The 20,133-nt window shown below is 44.8% G+C and overlaps 2 protein-coding genes across 2 annotated transcripts in view; one reads left to right on the plus strand and one right to left on the minus strand.

Annotated features, from left to right (window-relative positions):
* Positions 1–20,133, minus strand: part of LOC140188978 (uncharacterized) — a 595,826-nt gene that overhangs the window by 440,471 nt on the left and 135,222 nt on the right. The window lies entirely within an intron of this gene.
* On the plus strand, positions 11,718–12,303 carry LOC140188935 (histone H2B-like). Its single transcript, XM_072245586.1, has one exon. It carries the CDS (start codon positions 11,929–11,931, stop codon positions 12,301–12,303), a length of 375 nt encoding a protein of 124 aa, XP_072101687.1. The 5' UTR covers positions 11,718–11,928.

Consider the following 20,133-nt stretch of genomic DNA (forward strand, 5'->3'; position numbering starts at 1 on the left):
TGCCATGTCCTTCCTCCCCATAATCAATTCACCTGTTTCTGCCTGCAGGGGACCAACATTTGTCTTTACCAGTTTTTTCCTTTTTACATATCTGTAAAAGCTTTTACAGTCCGTTTTTATGTTTCCTGCCAGTTTTCTCTCATAACCTTTTTTCCCCTTCCTAATTAAGCCCTTTGTCCTCCTCTGCTGAACTCTGAATTTCTCCCAGTCCTCAGGTGATCCACTTTCTCTGGCTAATTTGTATTCTTCTTCTTTGGAATTGATACTATCCCTAATTTTTCTTGTCAGCCACGGATGCACTACCTTCCTTGATTTATTCTTTTGCCAAACTGGGATGAACAATTGTTGTAGTTCATCCATGCAACCTTTAAATGCTTGCCGTTGCATATCCACCGTCAATCCTTTAAGTGTCATTTGCCAGTCTATCTTAGCGAATTCACGTCTCATACCTTCAAAGTTACCCCTCTTTAAGTTCAGAACCTTTGTTTCTGAATTAACTTTGTTTCATGTGCTTCAATTCTCTGAATAATCATTTGGTTATCTAAAACCCTGTTAAATGTCATTATCATATCTGCTTCCACCACTCCCCATGGCAGCCCATACGAAGCCCTCACCACTCTCTGTACAGAAACAGAAATCTTACCTGTCCTAACGTCCAATTTTAAATTCTCACCCTGGCATTTTAAAGCTGCGCCTTCTCATATTTGATATTTCTACCCTGGCAAAATGATCTTGCCTGTTTACCTTGTTTACACCTCTGATAGTTCTATAATCTTCTGTCAGGTCTCCCCTCGGTCTCCTTCACTCCAGGGAAAACAGTCCCAGTCAGTCTGATCTTTCCTTGTAACTCAAGCCCCCAGAGCAGGTAACATTCCTGTGAATCGTTTCTGTACCTTTCCAGCTTAATCACATCCTTCTTCTCATGTGACCAGAACTGCACAGGGTACTCCTGGTGTGGTGTCATTATTGATTTGTACAACTGTAATGTGATGTCCCAACTCCTCTCAGAGCCTTTGCCGATGAAGACAAGCATGTTGTGCTCCTTCTTCACCACCTTGTCTGCCTGTGTTGGCACTTTCAGGGAGTAAGGTACATGTGCCCCAGGTTTCTCTTTCATCAACACTCCTCAGGACCTTCCATTCACTGGGTATGTCCTGACCTGCTTTAACTTCCCAAAATCCATCATTGTGCACTTGTCTGTCACAGTAACAACACTTCTCTGTTTCTCTGCACCAACACCCCAGCAGTAAATGTCAATGGACCATTCAGCTCTGAACCTTGGTCATATATGGCTTTATGAACCACTCACTGCTCCTGTCTCTATTTTGTTGTGTAGTTCAGCACCTCAACCCCTCTCTATTTCTCTCATTTACAATTTATCTCCACATAAATAATAGTTTGACTTTTGATTCCTCCTACCACTCTACATGCCATCACACTTCACCACATTAAACTCCATTTACCATGTATTCTGCTCGCCAGCTTCCCAGGTCCCATTGAAGAGATGAAATGTCCAATCACAACATGTCCCCCACCACATTCCCTGTCATTGCCACCGTGGATTCCTCACTCTCTGCCCCTCCTCCGGGTCATTAATATCAATAATAAATCATTGACAATCCAGAACTGGTCGCTGGGACACTCCACTAGTAATATCATCCCAGTCTGAAACAGACCTGTTATTCTGTCTCAGTATGATGACCAGTCTTCAGTCAGTATTAACACACTTCCTTCCCAGTACTGAGCTCTGGTCTTGTGCACCAGCCTTACATGTGGCACCTTGGCAAATGGCTCCCGAAAATCCAAAAACACCACTTCTCCAACTTCCCCTGTAAAGTCTCAAATCTCTGGTGTGTTTGTCAAACATGACTTAACATTCAACAACCCAGGTTACAGGGTCCAAGACCAGGTTCCAGATGGACAAGGTGGTGAAGAGGCTTTTGGAACACTGGCCTTCAGTCAGGGCCCCGAATATAGAAGCTGGGATAAGATGTTGCAGTTGTCCAACACGTTGGTTTGGCCACATTTTGCAAATAGTGTTTAGTTTTTGTGACCCTGCTGTATGACAGACACCATTCAGCTGGAAAGAGTACAAAGGAGATTTATGGGGATGTTACTGGATCTCAAAGGATTTGTGGAAAGGTGTTTTGGATAATTTTCCCTGTAATGTTGGAGAATGAGTGCTGATATTGCAGAGGTGTATAAAATCATGAGGGACCTGGAGGCTGGAAATGGAATGAGCTGCTAGGGGGAATGGTTGAGTCATTTACATTAAAAAAGCACTTGGACAGATAGATGGAAAGGAAAGGTTTTGAAGTATCTTGGCCAAATGCAGAGACATGGGACAAGGAAGAGGATAACCTTCTTCATAATGTGGTGGTGAGGGGGTTACAGACCACAAGCTCAGATGGGAACTTTGGTCATCGTGGAATCTGTGTGAACCTGACTGTAGACATTGAACTTTTCCAAATAATTTGTTATTTCTTGATAGATTATCAACTCCAGTACCTGAAGTGAAGTTAACAGGACTACAGTTACCTGCTTTTTATCTTCCACCCTTCTTCAGCAATGGTTTTCAACTCCACTGGGACCTTTCTGTAACAGTGAGTTTTGACAAACTTCAATGTCTCTACTTTCTCTACAGACTTCCTGTGAAACCCTCCAGTGCAGGTTGTTGGGACCTGGTAAAGTTTGCTTTTAGTCCCATTAGTTTCTCCCTTGTAATGCCAATTGTTACACATTATGGCACAATGTTGAAATATCACCGTTAGATATCTATGGGATGTTTGCTGTGTCCCACTGTGAGCACTAATGCAAATTACTGAGTTAACTTCTCTGCGTGTTCCTTGTTACTTTTAGCTTTTCACTGGTTCCTAGAAAATCTCTGATTCTCTTGTGCACCACCAGTATTCAGTTTAAGTATTCACCCCCTTTAATATGACACACCAAATCATCATTGGTGCAGCCAATTAGTTTTCCATGTTGCATGATCAGTTAAATGGAGATCACCGTGTGCAGTCAAGGTGTTTCAATTGATTGTAGTAATAGTACACCTGTAAGTGGAAGGTCGAACTGCTGGTGAGTCAGTATCCTGGGAGAAACTACACCGTGAAGACAAATCAACACTCCGAGCTGCTCTGCAAACAGGTAATTGACAAACACAAGCCAGGAGATGGATACAAGAACATTTCCAAGTCACTGAATGCCCTTCGAGTACAGTTAAGTCACTCATCCAGAAGTGGGAAGAATATGGCACAGCTGTAAATCTACCAAGAGCAGGCTATCCTCAAAAACTGAGTGGCCATGCAAGAAGGGGCCAGTGGGGGAGGCCACCAGGAGACCTATGATAACTCTAGAGGAGTTACAAGCTTCAGTGGTGGGAGAGATTGTGCATACATCAACTGTTGCCCGGGTGTTTCACCAGTCGCAGCTTTACGGGAGAGTGGCAGAGAAAAAGCCACTGTTGAAAAATGCTCTCATGAAATCTTGCCTGAAGTTTGCCAGAATTGTTGGGAGCTCTGAAGTTAGTTGGAAGAAGATTCTATGGTCTGATGAAAACAAAATTGAATTTTTTGACCATCACAAACACTAAGTTTGGAGTAAGCCAAACACCGCACAACATCAAAAACACACCATCCCTACCGTGAAGTATGGTGGAGGCTGTATCATCCTGTGGGTATGCTTCACTGCAGCAGGCCCTGAAAGGCACATAAAGGTAGAGGGTAAAATGAATGCAGCAAAATACAGGGAAATCCTGGAGGAAAACCTAATTCAGTCTTCAAATGAACTGCAACTTAGGAGAAAATTAATTTTCCAGCAAGACAATGACCGCAAGCATAAAACCAAAGCTGCAAAGGAATGCCTTAAAACAACAAAGTTAATGTCCCGGAGTGGCTTTGTGAGAGTCCAGACCTCAATCCAATTGAGAATTTGTGGCTGGACTTGAAAAGAAGTGTTCACTCACCAACCCATGCATTCTGACAGAGCTTCAGCAGTTTTGTAAAGAAGAATGTGGAAAAATTGCAGTGTTCAGATGTGCAAAGCTGATAGACACCTATTGACACAGACTCAACTGTAAATACTGCCAAAGGTGCATCAACTAATTACGGATTTGAAGGAGGTAAATACTAAGGCAATAAATTATTTTGTTTCATATTTACAATTAATTTAGATTTGTTTTCACTTTGACACCGTGGAGTCTTTTCTGTTGATCAGTGTCAAAAAAGCCAAATTAAATCCATTGCAAAAGAATAAAACATAATAACTTCTAAGGAGACTGAACATTTTTTATAGGCACTGTATCCACTCCTTCAGCAGCAGGTTATGAACAAATCCACCCTGCTCCTTTCCATTTCGCTGATTCTGTGTGGAACATTGAATATAGTGGAATGTCGAAGTCCCAGTCTCTGCAACCATGTCCCTGCCAATAGCTGTTAGATCAAACATATTCATCAGTACACAATATGGAACAGATGGCAACCTGCCCTTCGGCCCAGAATATCTGCGCCAATCATAATAATGATCAGACTTTATAAAGTACTGGGGAGGTCTCACTGGAGTATTGTGAGCAGTTTTCGGCCCTTTATCTCAGGAAGGATGAGCTGAAACTCAATGGGTTTCAAAGGACGTTCTCCAGATTGATTGCAGGATGAAACAGGTTGCCACATGAAGAGTGTTTGATGGCTCTGGGCCTGTATTCACTGGAATTTTTGATCAATGAGGGGTGGCCCAATTGAAACCTATCGAATGGTGAAACACAGTCATAAAGTGGATGTGCAGAGGATTGGAGTGACTAATATCAGGACACAGCCTCAGAATAGAGGAGCATCCTTGTAGAATGTGGAGATGGGGATTTTTTTTTGCCAGAGAGTGGTTCATCTGTGGAATTCATTGCCACACGGAGCTGTCAAGCCAGGTCTTTATGTATATTTAAGGCAGAGGTTGATAGATTCTTGATTGGTCAGAGTATGAAGGGATACAGGGGAAAGGCAGGAGACTGGGGCTGAGAGGAAAAATGGATCAGCCACAATGAAATGTCGGAGCAGACTCGATGGGCCAAATGGTCGAATTCTGCTCCTATATCTTAGTCTGTGTCACCTCCTCAATGATTTTTATCAAGCATGATCTCCCTACACAAAACCATGTTGAATGTCCCTAAGCAGGCCATGCCTTTCCGAATGTGCATAAATCCTGTACCTCAATATCCTCCCCAGTAGCTTCTCTGCCACTGAAATGAGGCTGCCTTGCCTTTTGGTTCCTGGATTCTTGTTATTTCCCTTCTTGATCAAAGCTGCAACATTTCCGACACTCCAGTCCTGTGGGACCTCACATGTTGTGATCGAGGACACACAGATCCTTGTCAAATCCCCAGCAATCTGCTCACTTGCTTCCTTCACTGTTGTAGGATATTTGCCTTCAGGCCCTGGAGTCTTATCCATCTTATTGCTTTTCAGACGTCCCAGCACAACCTGCTGCTTACTCTCAAAATGTCTCTGCACATTCGCATGCCTCATTCTGTTTTCATTGCCATTCAATTCCTTCACTTCAGTAAATGCTGACACAACGTACTCATTCAGTACCTCAGCCACTTGATCTCACTTCAACCACATCATTCCTCCTTTAACCTTGAGTCGACATTTCTATTCTCTGGTTATCCTCGTCTTATTAATACAAATCACAAGGCCTTGGGATCATCTTTGGTCCTACATTACAAGGACAGTTTGTGGCCCCTTTTGGCCTTTCCTATCACCTGCTTTAGCATTTCCCTGCTACCTTTATATTCCAAAGGTACCCAGTCTGACTTTAGCTTCACAAACCTTCCATAACCTTTTGACTAAATTTAGGATCTCTCCGCTTGTCTAAAAATCCCTTACTTACCATCCTTCTCCTCACTCCTCACCGGAACATGCTGATCCTGAACTCAGAGTTGCTGGTCTTTAAACAACTCCCACACATCAGATGTGGACTTGTCTGACAGTGGCTGCTCCCAATCAATGTCCCTTGGCTCCTGTCTTCCTCCGTCCTGACTTGTCCTCCTGCAAATTAGTACCTTCATACAAGATCTACTTTTATTTTTACTTGTAACTAAGAAAAAAGAAACTTGTGATCACTGTTCCCAAAATGTTCACTGACTCTCAACTGTCACCTGGCCTGGCTCATTCCCATCTGTTCTCACCTCTGGTTGGGCTCTGTACATAATGTTTCGAACACCTCTCAGATTCACTGAAGAAATCTGGCGCATTTAAGAATTAAGCAAGTTCCAGTTAATCTAGAGAAGATAATGTCCCCCCACTGGTTGTTGCGGGGCCAATACAAACACCCCAACAGTGTAACTGCAGATTGCCTCTGTTTGCTGTGACATTCCCAGTGAGGTAACCTCTGCATTTTTAACCCCCCACTCACATGTAAAACAATGAATCCCAGGAATGTTGAGCTGCCAGCCCTGTCCGTCCGATAACATAGTACTCCTAGTGTTGAAATAAACTCATTTCAGCCCATCAATCCCACCATGTTTATTGGCCTGACATTGGCTCTCGTTCTTTTCAGACTGTGTGTGAGGGAGTTTTGTTTTTCGCTGGAGCGCTTTGTGTCGGATGAATCGTTGGAAATTGGCGGTTGTGGTAAAGTGAAGGTGGAGCTGGACGATGAGAGGCCGCTCTCGGCTCTGTCCGTCACTCTGACTCTGTCTCCTCCCCTCCCCGCCTCTGTCTCTCTGCGCGTTTCTCGGGCAGGTCGGGGCGCTGTGTATAAAAGGAGACAGCAGCAGGCAGTTTGTCAGTGAGCAGCGACCTGAGTGAGGCAGCATCATGTCTGGCAGAGGGAAAGGAGGCAAAGGACTGGGCAAAGGCGGAGCCAAGCGGCACCGTAAAGTGCTCCGTGATAACATCCAGGGCATCACCAAACCGGCCATCCGCCGTCTGGCTCGCCGTGGCGGCGTCAAGCGGATCTCGGGTCTGATCTACGAAGAGACCCGCGGGGTGCTGAAGGTTTTCCTGGAGAATGTGATCCGGGATGCGGTCACCTACACCGAACACGCCAAGCGCAAGACGGTGACTGCCATGGATGTGGTGTACGCTCTGAAACGCCAGGGCCGCACTCTCTATGGCTTCGGCGGCTGAAAAACTCCCACTTCCTCCCGAGCACAAAACAAAGGCTCTTCTAAGAGCCACCCACCGCCTCACAGTCGGAGCCGTATCCACAACCTTTTAATTATTTTTATCGATACATTCCGCTGAGTTACATTTGAAACAGATTAATCGGTTCGGTTTGCAATATTCCTGCGAATCTGCCATTTCCAGTCGGTGATTACTTCAGAACCTCTGAACGCGTTAAGATCGATCTTCATCCTTTTATCTGTCTCGGACAGGAATCAGTTCACTCCTTTAGAGAAGCGACTCCGTAATTATGCATTTAAATCTTAGCTCAGGGGATTAGATATTAAATTTATTAAATGAAACTCAAATTGTATAATGCGTGATAAAACTAACGGTAAATAATTTTTTAAAAAGTCTTCCAGCACCGTTGCTGGGTGCTCTGAAATTGGCGGGCAATTTGAAATTGATCCTGCGCCAATCACACTGTATTCTGATCCGATGAAGTCCGACCGCCAGTAAATTCCTAGAACTCCTTCTGTACGTGGTGTTAGAGGGCGTTTTTTTCTCTCTCTCTGGAGCTCTGTGTTTCGGACAAACCGTTGGAAATTGCCGGGTGTATTAAAGTGAAGACGGAGCTGGACGATGAGAGGCCGCTCTCGGCTCTGTCCGTCACTCTGACTCTGTCTCCTCCCCTCCCCGCCTCTGTCTCTCTGCGCGTTTCTCGGGCAGGAGTGGTGGCAGAGGATTGGAGGATGGGTCATGTTATCCAGTAATTTAGGATCGAAGGAAAACCAAACACAAGACCATTGTGCAGATGCTGATGGAGGGTCTCGGCCTGAAACATTGGCTGTTTCCAGTTTCTCATAGATGCTGCCTGGCCTGCTGAGTTCCTCCAGCACTGCGCGTGTATCGCTGCGAGGAAAAGCCTGGGAGCTGAGTCAGGGCTGATAACGTCACTGCCCGGCTCAGCAAATTTACCGATGTCAGTAAAGTTGGTGATATCGTGGAGTGTGAAACAATGTAACTAACATTACAACAGGACGGTGATCAATGAGGTCACTGATTTGAGGAATGACAGATAAATGTGAGATGTTCCATTGTCATTGACGAACCAGGGCAGAACTGCCGTGGGGAATGGTCTGGCCCTGGGAGTGCTGTAAAACAGAGATATCGGGGTGCGGATATCGAATTCCTTCAGAGTGTAAACACAGGTCGGCAGGACGGTGAAGAAGCTGTTCGCCACACTCGCATTCAGCGGGTAGAGTATCGGGCACTGGACTGTGACGTCACGTTACAGCTCTACCAGCCTCGGGGAAACTACTCTCGGAGCACGGAGTACAGTTATAGTTGCCATGTGATCAGAGGGTGACATTAAACCGGAGAGGGTGCAAAAGGGATTTAACAGGAGGCTGCATAGGCCAGGACCTTTCTCACCAGAGTGTATGTGACATTAGAGAGGTGATAAAATAATGGCAGTCATAGATACGGTCAACAGTGAATCTGTTATCTCCAGGTTTATGGAGTTGGAAGCGAGAGATTTCAGATATAAAGTGAGAGAGGAAAGATTTAAATAGGATCCTGAGGAGCAGGTTTTGTACACAGAATGTGCTGTTTACATGGAACAAACTACCCCAAGTGGTGGTGTAGGTGGGCACAGTTGCAATATCTCTTGGACTGTGGAGAGGGAAGTTTCACAGGGACATGGGCCAAATGCAGGCAACTGACAATAATTTTGTTTGGCCACTTGGTCAGCATGGATGTGTTGGGCTGAAGGACCTGTTTCTGTGCTGCATAACTCAGTGACTATGTCTGCTGCTGTGGCAGAGCGGGAGGGACAGTGTCAGTAGTGAGAAGGTTTGGGGGATGTAGACAGGAGAGTGAACGGTTGAGGATGTGGCAGATGGAACAGAATGTGGGGAAATGTGTGATCACCCATTCCCAGGAACAAACTGTAAGAGTCATTTCCACACAGGGATGTTCAGAGGGACCTGGGCGTCCTTGTAAACAAATCACTTGAGTTAACATGCAGATACAACAAGTAATGAGAGTGCCTGTACTGTGCTGTACTATTCTATGTTCTATTTATATGGGAGGCAGGGTTTGAGGGTTGGCACAACATTGTGGGCCGAAGGGCCTGTACTGTGCTGTACTATTCTATGTTCTATGTTCAAACAGTATTTTGTCCTGTGATCCATGGGGATTGTACAAGAGGGTACAGAGGTCTCACTGGGATTATACATGGCCCTGGTGAGAACACACCTTGAGTATCGTGTCCAGGTTTGGTCACACTTCCTCAGGAAGGATATCCCTGCAATAGAGGGAGTGCAGTGACTGTTCTCCACACTGACTGGGTTGGTTCCGGGGATGGAAGGTTGGTTATATGAGAGGAGAGTGAGTGGGCTGGGTCTGTATTCCCTGCTGTTCATGAGAAAACGAGGAAATCTGTTAGATTCTTTCAGGATATGACAGGCAATGGGCAAGGAGGATCTTTCCCCTGAATGAGAACTCCAAAACTGAGGAAAATACCCTCAGAATGAGGCGTAAATCACAAACACGAGAGAATCTGCTGATGCTGGAAATCAAACGCAACACACACAAAATGCTGGAAGAACTCAGCAGGACAGGCAGCCTCTATGAAAAAGAGTAAACAGTCGACACTTCGGGCCGAGACACTTCATCAGATCTCAGGGTGAAGATTCTCAGCCCGAAGCATCGACTCGTTACTCTTTCCCATAGGTGCTGCCTGGCCTGCTGACTTCCTCCAGCATTTTGTGTCTGTTGCTCAGAATGAGGTGACAAGCATTCAGGATGGAAATGAGATATTTTGTTAATCAGAGAACAAAGAACTTCTGTATTCCTTATATAAGTAATGTGGAGCCTCAGTTGCTGGGTTGAGTCAAAGCTGAGATCAACAGTCTCTGGGAGAGATTTAGTCACTAAGTGAGTCCATAAGACCATAAGATACGGGAGCAGAATTCGGCCATTTTGCCTGTCGAGCCTTCTCTGGCATTTCATCATCACTGATCAATTTTTCCTCTCAGCCCCAATCTCCTGCCTTCCATTGTATCCCTTCATGCCCTGACCAATCAAGAATCTATCAATCTCTGCCTATACCCAGTGATTTGGCCTCCACAGCTGCCTGTAGCAAAAAAATTCACGGATTCACCACTCTCTGGCTGAAGAAATTCCTCCTCGTTTCCATTCTAAAAGGATGACCCTCTATTGTGAAGCTGTGTGGTCCAGTTTTAGACACACCCATCACAAGAAAAATCCTCTCCACATTCACTCAATCAAGTCCTTTCATTATTTGATAGGTTTCAATTTGGTAACCCTTCTTTCTTCGAAGTTCCAATGAATAGAGGCCCAGAGCCGTGAAACTCTCTTCATTAGGCAAGCCATTTAATCCTGAGTAAAATTCTCCATTTGTGATGTCATGTCAGCACAAAAAAATCTGGATTTCAGAGATGTTTGCATTTTGGAATTATGGACCAATCTGCACAGCCCTAATCACTAATTTGTACTGCAGTGAACACTGTTAATTTAACCCATGCAATCCCAGGCATACAGATGCAAAATAAAGACAATTCTAAACTGAAAGTAGGAAAGTTGAACCTTACTTGGAGGTAAAGCCTGATTACTAGGCCTCAGAACATTCTACTCCCCAAATGGTCAAAATAAAGCCAAGTAACAAGGTCTAAAATACCCACAACATGCAGAGTTACATGCCTCTCATTACCTTGATCCATGGGATAAACACAAGCGGGCCTGATTAACCCTGGCTGGGCTGTCTGGGTGAGGATGTCTCATGATTAAAGACCCAAAACACTCAATGACCCCAGGTTGCATTACTGACAATGTGTCCCTTTGCAACACCCGGTTCATTAAGCCAAGTGGTGTCAGGCCACATTAATGAAGGGAATGGGCCAGATTGAAGTGGCTACACTACACTACCCTATCCACCATAGCCCCACCTATCTCACTATACTAAACTCCACAGCATTATCTCTCCCAGCCCCACATATACATCCACCAGCCCTACCCTCAAACCTAATCCTGAGGTCCAAGGGGGCACACACCCCCACTAACCCTGGGCACACCCCCACAAACCCGATGACCAGTGTAAGGGGGAAGAAGATGCAATAAAGGCAAGTGTTGGACTTGGTTGATGAAGGCATGGGCCAGATCAAAGTGGCAGCGTTGTGTGACACTGAATCTGGAGTGACGAGATGAAGAAGCACAAGAGGGATGATTCTCCCACTGCCGGCATAATCTGTTTGTTATTTTGATTTTGTTCTGATAGTCTTCTGTCTGTTTGAATATTTTGGTATAATTCATACTTAATTTCAGTGTTTCTTGTCAGTGTTGTGTCTCTGATGCAATGTGTCTGTGATGCTGCTACAAATACTTTGATCCTTTCACCTGTGCATAAATAAACTCGATTTAAACTTTACACTGAAATGTCCAAATCTCTCCTTCACTCTCCTGCAGCCCTATGTCATGAACTAAATGTCCTAGTGTTTAATTTTACAATATTTCATCTGATTTTATTTTCATTCGGCTTTTGAAATTTGCCTTTCCCTTTTCAATTTCAGCCCGCAGCCCGGCCTGTCTCTGCCCTTCAGTACTTCCTCCCGCATTAAACGACAGCGGTAAACCCCGCCCATTGGCGCCGCTTCCCATCCCCCAGCGTTCCGATTGTTGATTCATTTCTCCAAACAGCCAATGGAAATGCTCAGCATTCCCATCCTCATTAACATACCGCTTTGGGCGCTGCCTATTTAATCCGCGCTCCGAACAGCTTCTGCTTATTATTGTGTTTGAAACCGACGAGGAAATGCCTGATCCAGCGAAACCCGCTCCCAAGAAGGGCGCCAAGAAAGCTTTGTCCAAACCAGCGAGCAAGACTGGCAAGAAGCGCAAGAGGTCGAGGAAGGAGACTTACGCCATCTACATCTACAAAGTGATGAAGCAGGTTCACCCCGACACCGGCATCTCCTCCAAGGCCATGAGCATCATGAATTCATTCGTCAACGATATTTTCGAGCGCATCGCGGGCGAGGCTTCCCGCCTGGCCCATTACAACAAGCGGTCAACCATCAGCTCCCGGGAGATCCAGACCGCCGTGCGCCTGCTGCTGCCCGGGGAGCTGGCCAAGCACGCCGTGTCCGAAGGGACAAAGGCGGTGACCAAGTACACCAGCTCCAAGTGAAGACAAGTTCACTGACAAAACAAACCGGAAAATCAAAGGCTCTTTTAAGAGCCACTCAACAGTTTCATTAAAAGAGTTACACGATGTTGAGACATGGAATTGAGGTAAATTTGGAATTTTTTGTTGAAATGCTCATTCAGAATCTTATCCCCGTTAATCAGAATTTGCTGTCCGCTGCTTAGTATAATCCCAATTTCTCTGTTAATTCCTGCCAACTGCCCAGACACGGAATCGTTACACACCCCTTTCCCCGTCGCTTCCTCTCGGTCATCAGATTTCTCTGACATGGACGCTAATATTTCTGGTTTAATTACCGTGGGTTCATTGAGCTTTGTCCCATTTTCGATACTTCTCTTAACCCCATTCCGACGCAAGAGCTGAACACTGTCACGGGTCGTTCCGAGTATTTGTTAAAGCTCCACTTTCTGACGGGCAACCCGTTGCTAAACTGACTTGAGTTTACACAATGACCGACCGCGAACAGCAGCTGAGAACCGGTTTTATTCCAATCGTTTATCAATTGAAAGATATCGGTGAACTAATTTCTCAGACACTATCGCAATATTAACTACGCTTTGTTTAAGTGTGTCGGACTCCAGTAACGGGGGTAAAGAGCCGACAAACAAGCCTGTTGCGGTTTAATTTCAGCAACAAAGGCTTTTTTGGCGGTGTATTGCAAATTTCAGTTTATTTCGGCGGTTAGACGGTATTTTCCGCGCTTCTACAGTTGCTGTCTCTTGATTGGTGAATAAGGCAGCTCTGTGATTGGAGTATTTGCTCTTTCCAATCAGAACAGGCACCGGTTCACCAATCATAAACGCCCCACTACATTCCGCAACCCCCCCCCCCCGCCCCGCCTGCATCAGAAGGGCGATTTCCAGAAGCCTGTTTTCTAATGGTCAAAACTTCAAGTTTATTTCTGATTTATCAAATCTATGTGATGTTATATGTATTCAGGAAACCTGATTGCTATCGCATTTAAGTTCTTCCTTCCAGTGTTATATTGTAATTAAGCGTGATAGATTAGTTGGTAGAGGAGGTGGTGTTGCAAGTTTTTTTTAAAGAGAGGGAGAGGGCATAAAGTTGTGGATGTAAATGGAATGTATGAGGCATTTGAAGACACATTTGATTCCACAGGTAGGGGCAATAAAGTGGTATATTATTATAACATCGACTGTACCTCTTCCTAGAGGTGCTGCCTGGCCTGCTGCGTTCACCAGCAACTTTTATGCGTGTTGCTTGAAATTCCAGCATCTGCAGATTTCCTCGTGTTTGTGTATTATTATAACCATTGTGGAAAGCTTCCGATTGATTTGTTGGAGAGCATACGTAGCTCTAGCTCACTATGGGTTGTATGATGTGGGGATTTTAACACATAGTTAGTTCACTGTGGGGTTGTTCTCAGATTGGTAATATTTTGTTTATAGAAGAGTTTCAGATATTTCATATCCTGTTAGTCTTTATGGTGGGAGAGGTACAAGATTTAATGTTCATAATAGTTCTGAAAATGCTGTAAATTTAACTTTAGTTTTGAATATTGGAGTGAGTAGTGGGATGTCATGGGAGATGAGGCATTGGGGAGTGATCATTTTCCTATGTTTATAAGCTTGAGTTTGGATTTATATAGGGGGCATGAGGCCACTTTTAGGAGGTGGAGCTCTGGTAAAGCAAATTGGGAGAAGTTTGAATGTTTTATGTGCTGAGCGTCTGTCTGGGCTGAATGGTGAGGATGATGTGGATTTCTGCAAAGAAACGTTGTCACATTATTCATCAAATAGTGGTGGAAGAGATTCAATTTAAAAAGTGCATTAGTGGGAGAAAAGCTGTACCGTGGTGGACGGAGGAGTGTGCAGAGGCAGTTACTGAGAGAAACGTGGCATTTCGGAAAGTTAAGTATCACTCTCCGTGTGATCATATTAAGTGTAACAGGTCACAGGCCGTGCTGAGGAAAGTAATGAAGCTTGTGAAAAAGATTTACTGGAGGTCACATTGTGAAAGTATTGGAAGGACTATTAAACTTGAAGATGTTTGGGGAATGACTAAGAAAATGGGGGTGTGGGATTCATAGGGTTCCGAATATTGATTAAAGAAGGTAATACAATTGTTCCTGAAGGAGAGACGGTTGAGTCCTGGCTCGGTCATTTGCTGCAATTCATAATCAAAATAGGTGGAGAGACTAAACAATGTAGCGATAAGGTTTTACAAGAATACCTTAATGTGTTGGAAACCAGCTGTAGCAATGATAGTATTAGTGATGTAGAGTTTCTTTGTGTGAATTTAAGAAAGCTATTTATAGTACAGGTCAGACGGCTCCAGGAAAGGATGATACATGTTATTGCATGTTTAAACATATGGTCAACAACTCTCTTGAGATAATATGACATTTTTAAAATCATAATTGAAGTTCAGGCTATCTTCCCTCCTCATGGAAAATGGCAATTGTAGTGTCTATTCTAAAACCTGGGAAACCCCTGATGGATCCTCCTAGTTATAGACCAATATCACTGACGTCCCATTTGTGTAAACTTACGGAATGGATGGTGATAGTGTGGTTGAATTATATTTTGGAAAAGGGAGGTGATGTGCTGTTGTTAACAGACTGGATTAATTTGAGGGGCAAGTGCTGGTTCCACGCCACATGTTTCAAAAGCAGTCAATGATTTTATGCAGAAAACTCCGCAGCTACTTGAACACAGCAAGCTTCCACAAACAATATACTCAATGGAGACGTCAATCCATGGCCTCGTATACTGTCGCAATGAGGCCACACTCAGGTAGGAGGAACAACACTTTGTATTCTGTCTGGGCAGCCTCCAATCTGATGGCATGAACATCGACTTCTTGATCTTCCAGTCATGCCTCCCCTTGCTCATCATTCCCCATCCCCCTTTCCCTCTCATTGCCTGCCCATCGCCTCCCTCTGGTGTTCCTCCCCCCTTTTCTTTCATCCACGGCCTTCTGTTCTCTCCTGTCAGACTCCCCCTTCTCCAGCCCTGTATCTCTTTCACCAAACAACTTCCCAGCTCTTTACTTCATCCCTCCCTCTCCCAGTTCCACCTGTCACTTTGTGTTTCTCTCTCCCTTCCCCACCTTTAAAATTTACTCCTCATTGTTTTTTCTCCAGTCCTGCTGAAGAATCTCGGCCCAAAACGTCAGCTGTACTTTTATCCACAGATGCTGCCTGGCCTGCAGAGTTTCTCCAGCATTTTGTGTGTGTTCCTTGGATTTCCAGCATCTGCAGATTTTCTCCTGTTTATTACTCAATGTCAACAAGCATTTTATATGACAACTGTCACAGTCCCACTCATTTAGAAATGCAGATATGAAACTCGAGGTTCAGCAGATGCTGGGAATAAACTCTGAAGTGACACACACAAAGTACTGCGGGAACTCAGCAGGTCAGGCAGCAGCTAAACAGAGGAATAAACAGTCTAGATAGGATGAAGTGTCTTGGCCCATAATATCAACTATTTATTTGTCTGCACAGATGCTGCTGGGGGGCACTGAGTCCCTCCAGTATTTTGCAAACATAAACCTTTTTTTCAGTCAATCAGTTTCCAAATGTTGCTGAACTTTCATTTGCAGCCTCATCCTCCTGGTCTGATTCCCTCCTTCTACTCTACGTAAACTCAAGCCTCCATCACATCTGGAGCTCCAAAGCCCTCATTTGTGCTGACCCTCTTGTTTCTGCTCCACCATTCTGCTGTCGTACTTTAGAGGAGAGTGTTGTATTGCAACAGCCCGGCAATGTGAGGCACAGCCCTTCGAAATCAGTGAAAATGACACAAAGCAATGAACAGAGCGGGACAGGAAGATTTTAACAACACAAGACTTCAGCCTTGGTCCAGAGCTGTGAGGGATGAGGAATATTTGGGAGAAAACCACAGTAAATTAATCCTCTGCAGTTTACAGAAAGTCGTGGAGTGAATTCAAGGTAAACCTCTTCATCCCCAGACCGGTGACCAGTTACATCCTGAACATTATAGGGTGAGTTAGTGGTGAACGGCAGGGATGAGTTTGAAAGCTCTGGTGTGCAATAGGAACACAAGCAGGTACCAGCTGGACTGGGTGGCCTCTCGACTGTTCATTGTCAGTGTGACAGGGAGGAAGCACCTGAGACACAGGATTTGAAATGGAATTGATCTATTTGTCTATGACAGATCCACAATATTAAACATCAGTGTATTTTAAGATGGTGGGATGAACCCCCTCAATGCTCAGTAACCAGGGTTCAGTCCTGGGTCTGATGACCAGCCACAATATCTGTGGAATCTGACATTAACAGTCCCATATACAGCTTATTATAACTTCCTCCCTGATGTGAAGTTGCTGGTGTTTCAGCAGGTGGGATGACTTGAGTAAATTTCTTTGCTGACTCAGGACAGAAGTGTGTCCTCTATGAATTGTAAACTCACTGGAGCCTCACACGGTGGGTGAACTGAATGAATCTCCTCCCACACTCGGAACAGGTGTGAAGCTATACTGAGAGACAGAGACAACAGAGCCAAGTCTAGCTGCTCACCAGTGTGAACTGGCTGGTGTTTTAATAGCTCATGTGACTGAATGAATCCCGTCTGCCATGGAGCAGGTGAATGGCCTCTCCCCGTGTGAACTTGCTGGTGTATCTGCAGGTGCAGTGGCCTGGTGAATCCCTTCCAAAATGAGAGGCGGTGAACACCAACTCACTGGTATCAACTCTATGGCCATTTATCAGGTCAGTCCATGGACAAGTCCACGTATTGGGACTCTGGTGTGCTGTCTTCTCAACCATCTCCCCCTTCATATTCAGTGACTGGTAGCATTCAAATGCTGGGGAACCGACAGACACAGCAGAAGTGACACGCTGTTGCATTTGAGATTCTCAGACAGAAATTCTTTGCCTTTTCTGCCTGTAAAATGTTTGCAAAGAAGATCAACAGGTGAAAGAGAATATATCTCAGCTGAGATTATTTTGGTTTTCATGTTGATGTCTGATGTCACACTGTTACAGTGAGGCTGAACACTGCGGAGGAACAACACTTCTAACTGGGCATAGTTCAGGCATAAGGACACAACATCAAATTCTCTGTTTTCATCTCTGCCCATCAAGCTGTGACTTGGCTCAGTGTGTCTCTCTCCATTACTTATAGCTTCACATTCTGGGTATCTCCCACAGACCTACTAAGCACACAATACAAACAGAGCTGCTTTGTGAGAGTTTCTGCTGATCGTGACCCTGCTGGCATTTGACTGTAGTAAACTCAGAGTCAGCAATGCCATTAACCCTCAAGAGAATGTGATCAGGTTTTCTTGGTGCAGATTGACACTGCGGTATTCTTGCAGTGTGAAGACTTTTACAAATAAAATGGCATGAGGCATTTTCTGTTTCAGGAAAACCATAACAACTCGTTTATTGTCCTCCAAATACAGAAACATAAAGCACAGTTTAAAAAAAAACTTCACATACTTACATCATAACAGCAGTCCAGCTTCTAAAAGAGAAACACAACAGAATGTCAGTGGTCATTAATTACACACATTTCCAGCCATGACATTACCCTACGGCGACCCCACCCCCCACTGAATCCTCTTACTGCTCCCCCTCTGTGATCTTTAGAGCAGTTTACTTCCTTTCAGTGACACTTGCAAGATAATACAGAGAAACACATCAAGTTCTCTCGTGTATTAGTGCTCCTAAGGGTGCTGCCATTTACTGTGGAGTTTCTTACGACATTTTACCTGTAAAACTCCTCATACTTGTCCAGATTAAAATCCATTTCCCCCATTTCTCCATCCATGATTCCAATTGATCTATATCCACTTCTGTCCATTTGACAACCTTCCTCGCCACCCACAACTATACCAACATTCGTGTCATCAGCGATCTGATCCGCCCATGTGTGTTTTAATCTGAACAAACAAAGGTCCCATCACTGATCACTGTGGACACACTGGTTACATATCTACAGTCAAAATCATTCTCAATCCTCTCAGTTCAAATTTTGCTGCACGATACACACCATTCAAACCCTCCCACACCGAGACTCGAGGAAAGTTACACATTTATCACAAGACCAGAGTTGGGTTGAATGGTCTGGGCTTGTTACTCTGGATGCTCTGCTCCAAAGTCCATTCAGATTAGTACAAGGTAACCAGATACATCATCACTGAGACACTGATGTACAGCATTGTGTCACAAACAGGAGAAAATCTACAGTTGCTGGAAATCCAAGCCACACACACAAATGCTGAACAAACTCAGCGGGTCAGGCAGCATCTATAGAAAAAAAAACACAGCCACTGTTTTGGGACAAAACCCTTCGGCAGTACTTAGGAGAAAATCTGAGGAGTAGATTTAAAAGGTGGGGAAGGGGAGAGAGAAAATAAGGTGCGGGTGAAACCTGTAGGGGGCTGGGAAGTTGATTAGTGAAAGAGACAGGAGGCCATGGAAGAAAGAAAAGGAGGGAGGAGCACCAGAGGGAGATGGTGGGTGGGCAAGATGATGGGAAATGGTGAAAAGGGGGGTGTGGGAGGCATTACCAGAAATGCGATAGTTCGATGTTCATGCCGTCAGGTTGGAAGCCACCCATAAGGTGTTGTTCCTCCAACAAATGTGTGGCCACATCGCATTGTGTGATATTGTTTAAAAAGCTAAAAAGAATTCAAGTGTGAGGATGAATCTGAAAGAAGTTTCTACATTTACATTGCATGAGAGACTGGGAGACACAGTGCCAAGTACCAACTCCCACACTGTACCGGAAACTGACAGGTACAGAATGAACCCCACACTCTCACACTGTACCAGAGGCTGACAGGTAGAAAATGAACCCCACACTCTCACACTGTACCAGAGACTGACGGGTACAGAATGAACCCTGTACATAATGTACAGACATTACGTACTTTAACAAACCCGAACAACGCTCCTCCCCAACTCAAGACAGCACCACTTTGATCAATTTACACTGCAGTGGACTGTCTTGAGACTCGTTCAAATTCTCTGCAACACACATCAAAGTTGCTGGTGAACGCAGCAGGCCAGGCAGCATCTCTAGGAAAGAGGTACAGTCGACATTTTGGGCCGAGAACCTTCGGCAGGACTAACTGCTAATTCTCTTCTCTTTTTACAATTCTGTACAGCAGTTTAGTTCTTGTGAGCACTGTATCGTGGATACTATGTGTTTATGATGCTGCTGCAGTAAATTTATCTTTCACCTGGTCCATTTGACCTTCGGTCTCCTGCTGTCCTGTTTCATTACATAAACGTTTCATATTATAGAAACATAGAAAATAGGTGCAGGAGAAGGCCATTTGGCCCTTTGAGCCTGCACTGCCATTTATTATGATCATGGCTGATCATCCAACTCAGAACACCGCCCCGGCCTTCCCTCCATACCCCCTGACCCCCGTAGCCACAAGGGCCATATCTAACTCCCTCTTAAATATAGCCAATGAACTGGCCTCAACGGTTTCCTGTGGCAGAGAATTCCACAGATTCACCACTCTCTGTGTGAAGAAGTTTTTCCTAATCTCGGTCCTAAAAGGCTTCCCCTCTATCCTCAAACTGTGACCCCTTGTTCTGGACTTCCCCAACATCGGGAACAATCTTCCTGCATCTAGCCTGTCCAATCCCTTTAGGATCTTATACGTTTCAATCAGATCCCCCCTCAATCTTCTAAATTCCAACGAGTACAAGCCCAGTTCATCCATTCTTTCTTCATATGAAAGTCCTGCCATCCCAGGAATCAATCTGGTGAACCTTCTCTGTACTCCCTCTATGGTAAGGATGTCTTTCCTCAGATTAGGGGACCAAAACTGCACACAATACTCCAGGTGTGGTCTCACCAAGGC

The sequence above is a fragment of the Mobula birostris genome, chromosome 28 (assembly GCF_030028105.1).
Source record: "Mobula birostris isolate sMobBir1 chromosome 28, sMobBir1.hap1, whole genome shotgun sequence".
Classification (NCBI taxonomy): Eukaryota; Metazoa; Chordata; class Chondrichthyes; order Myliobatiformes; family Myliobatidae; genus Mobula; species Mobula birostris.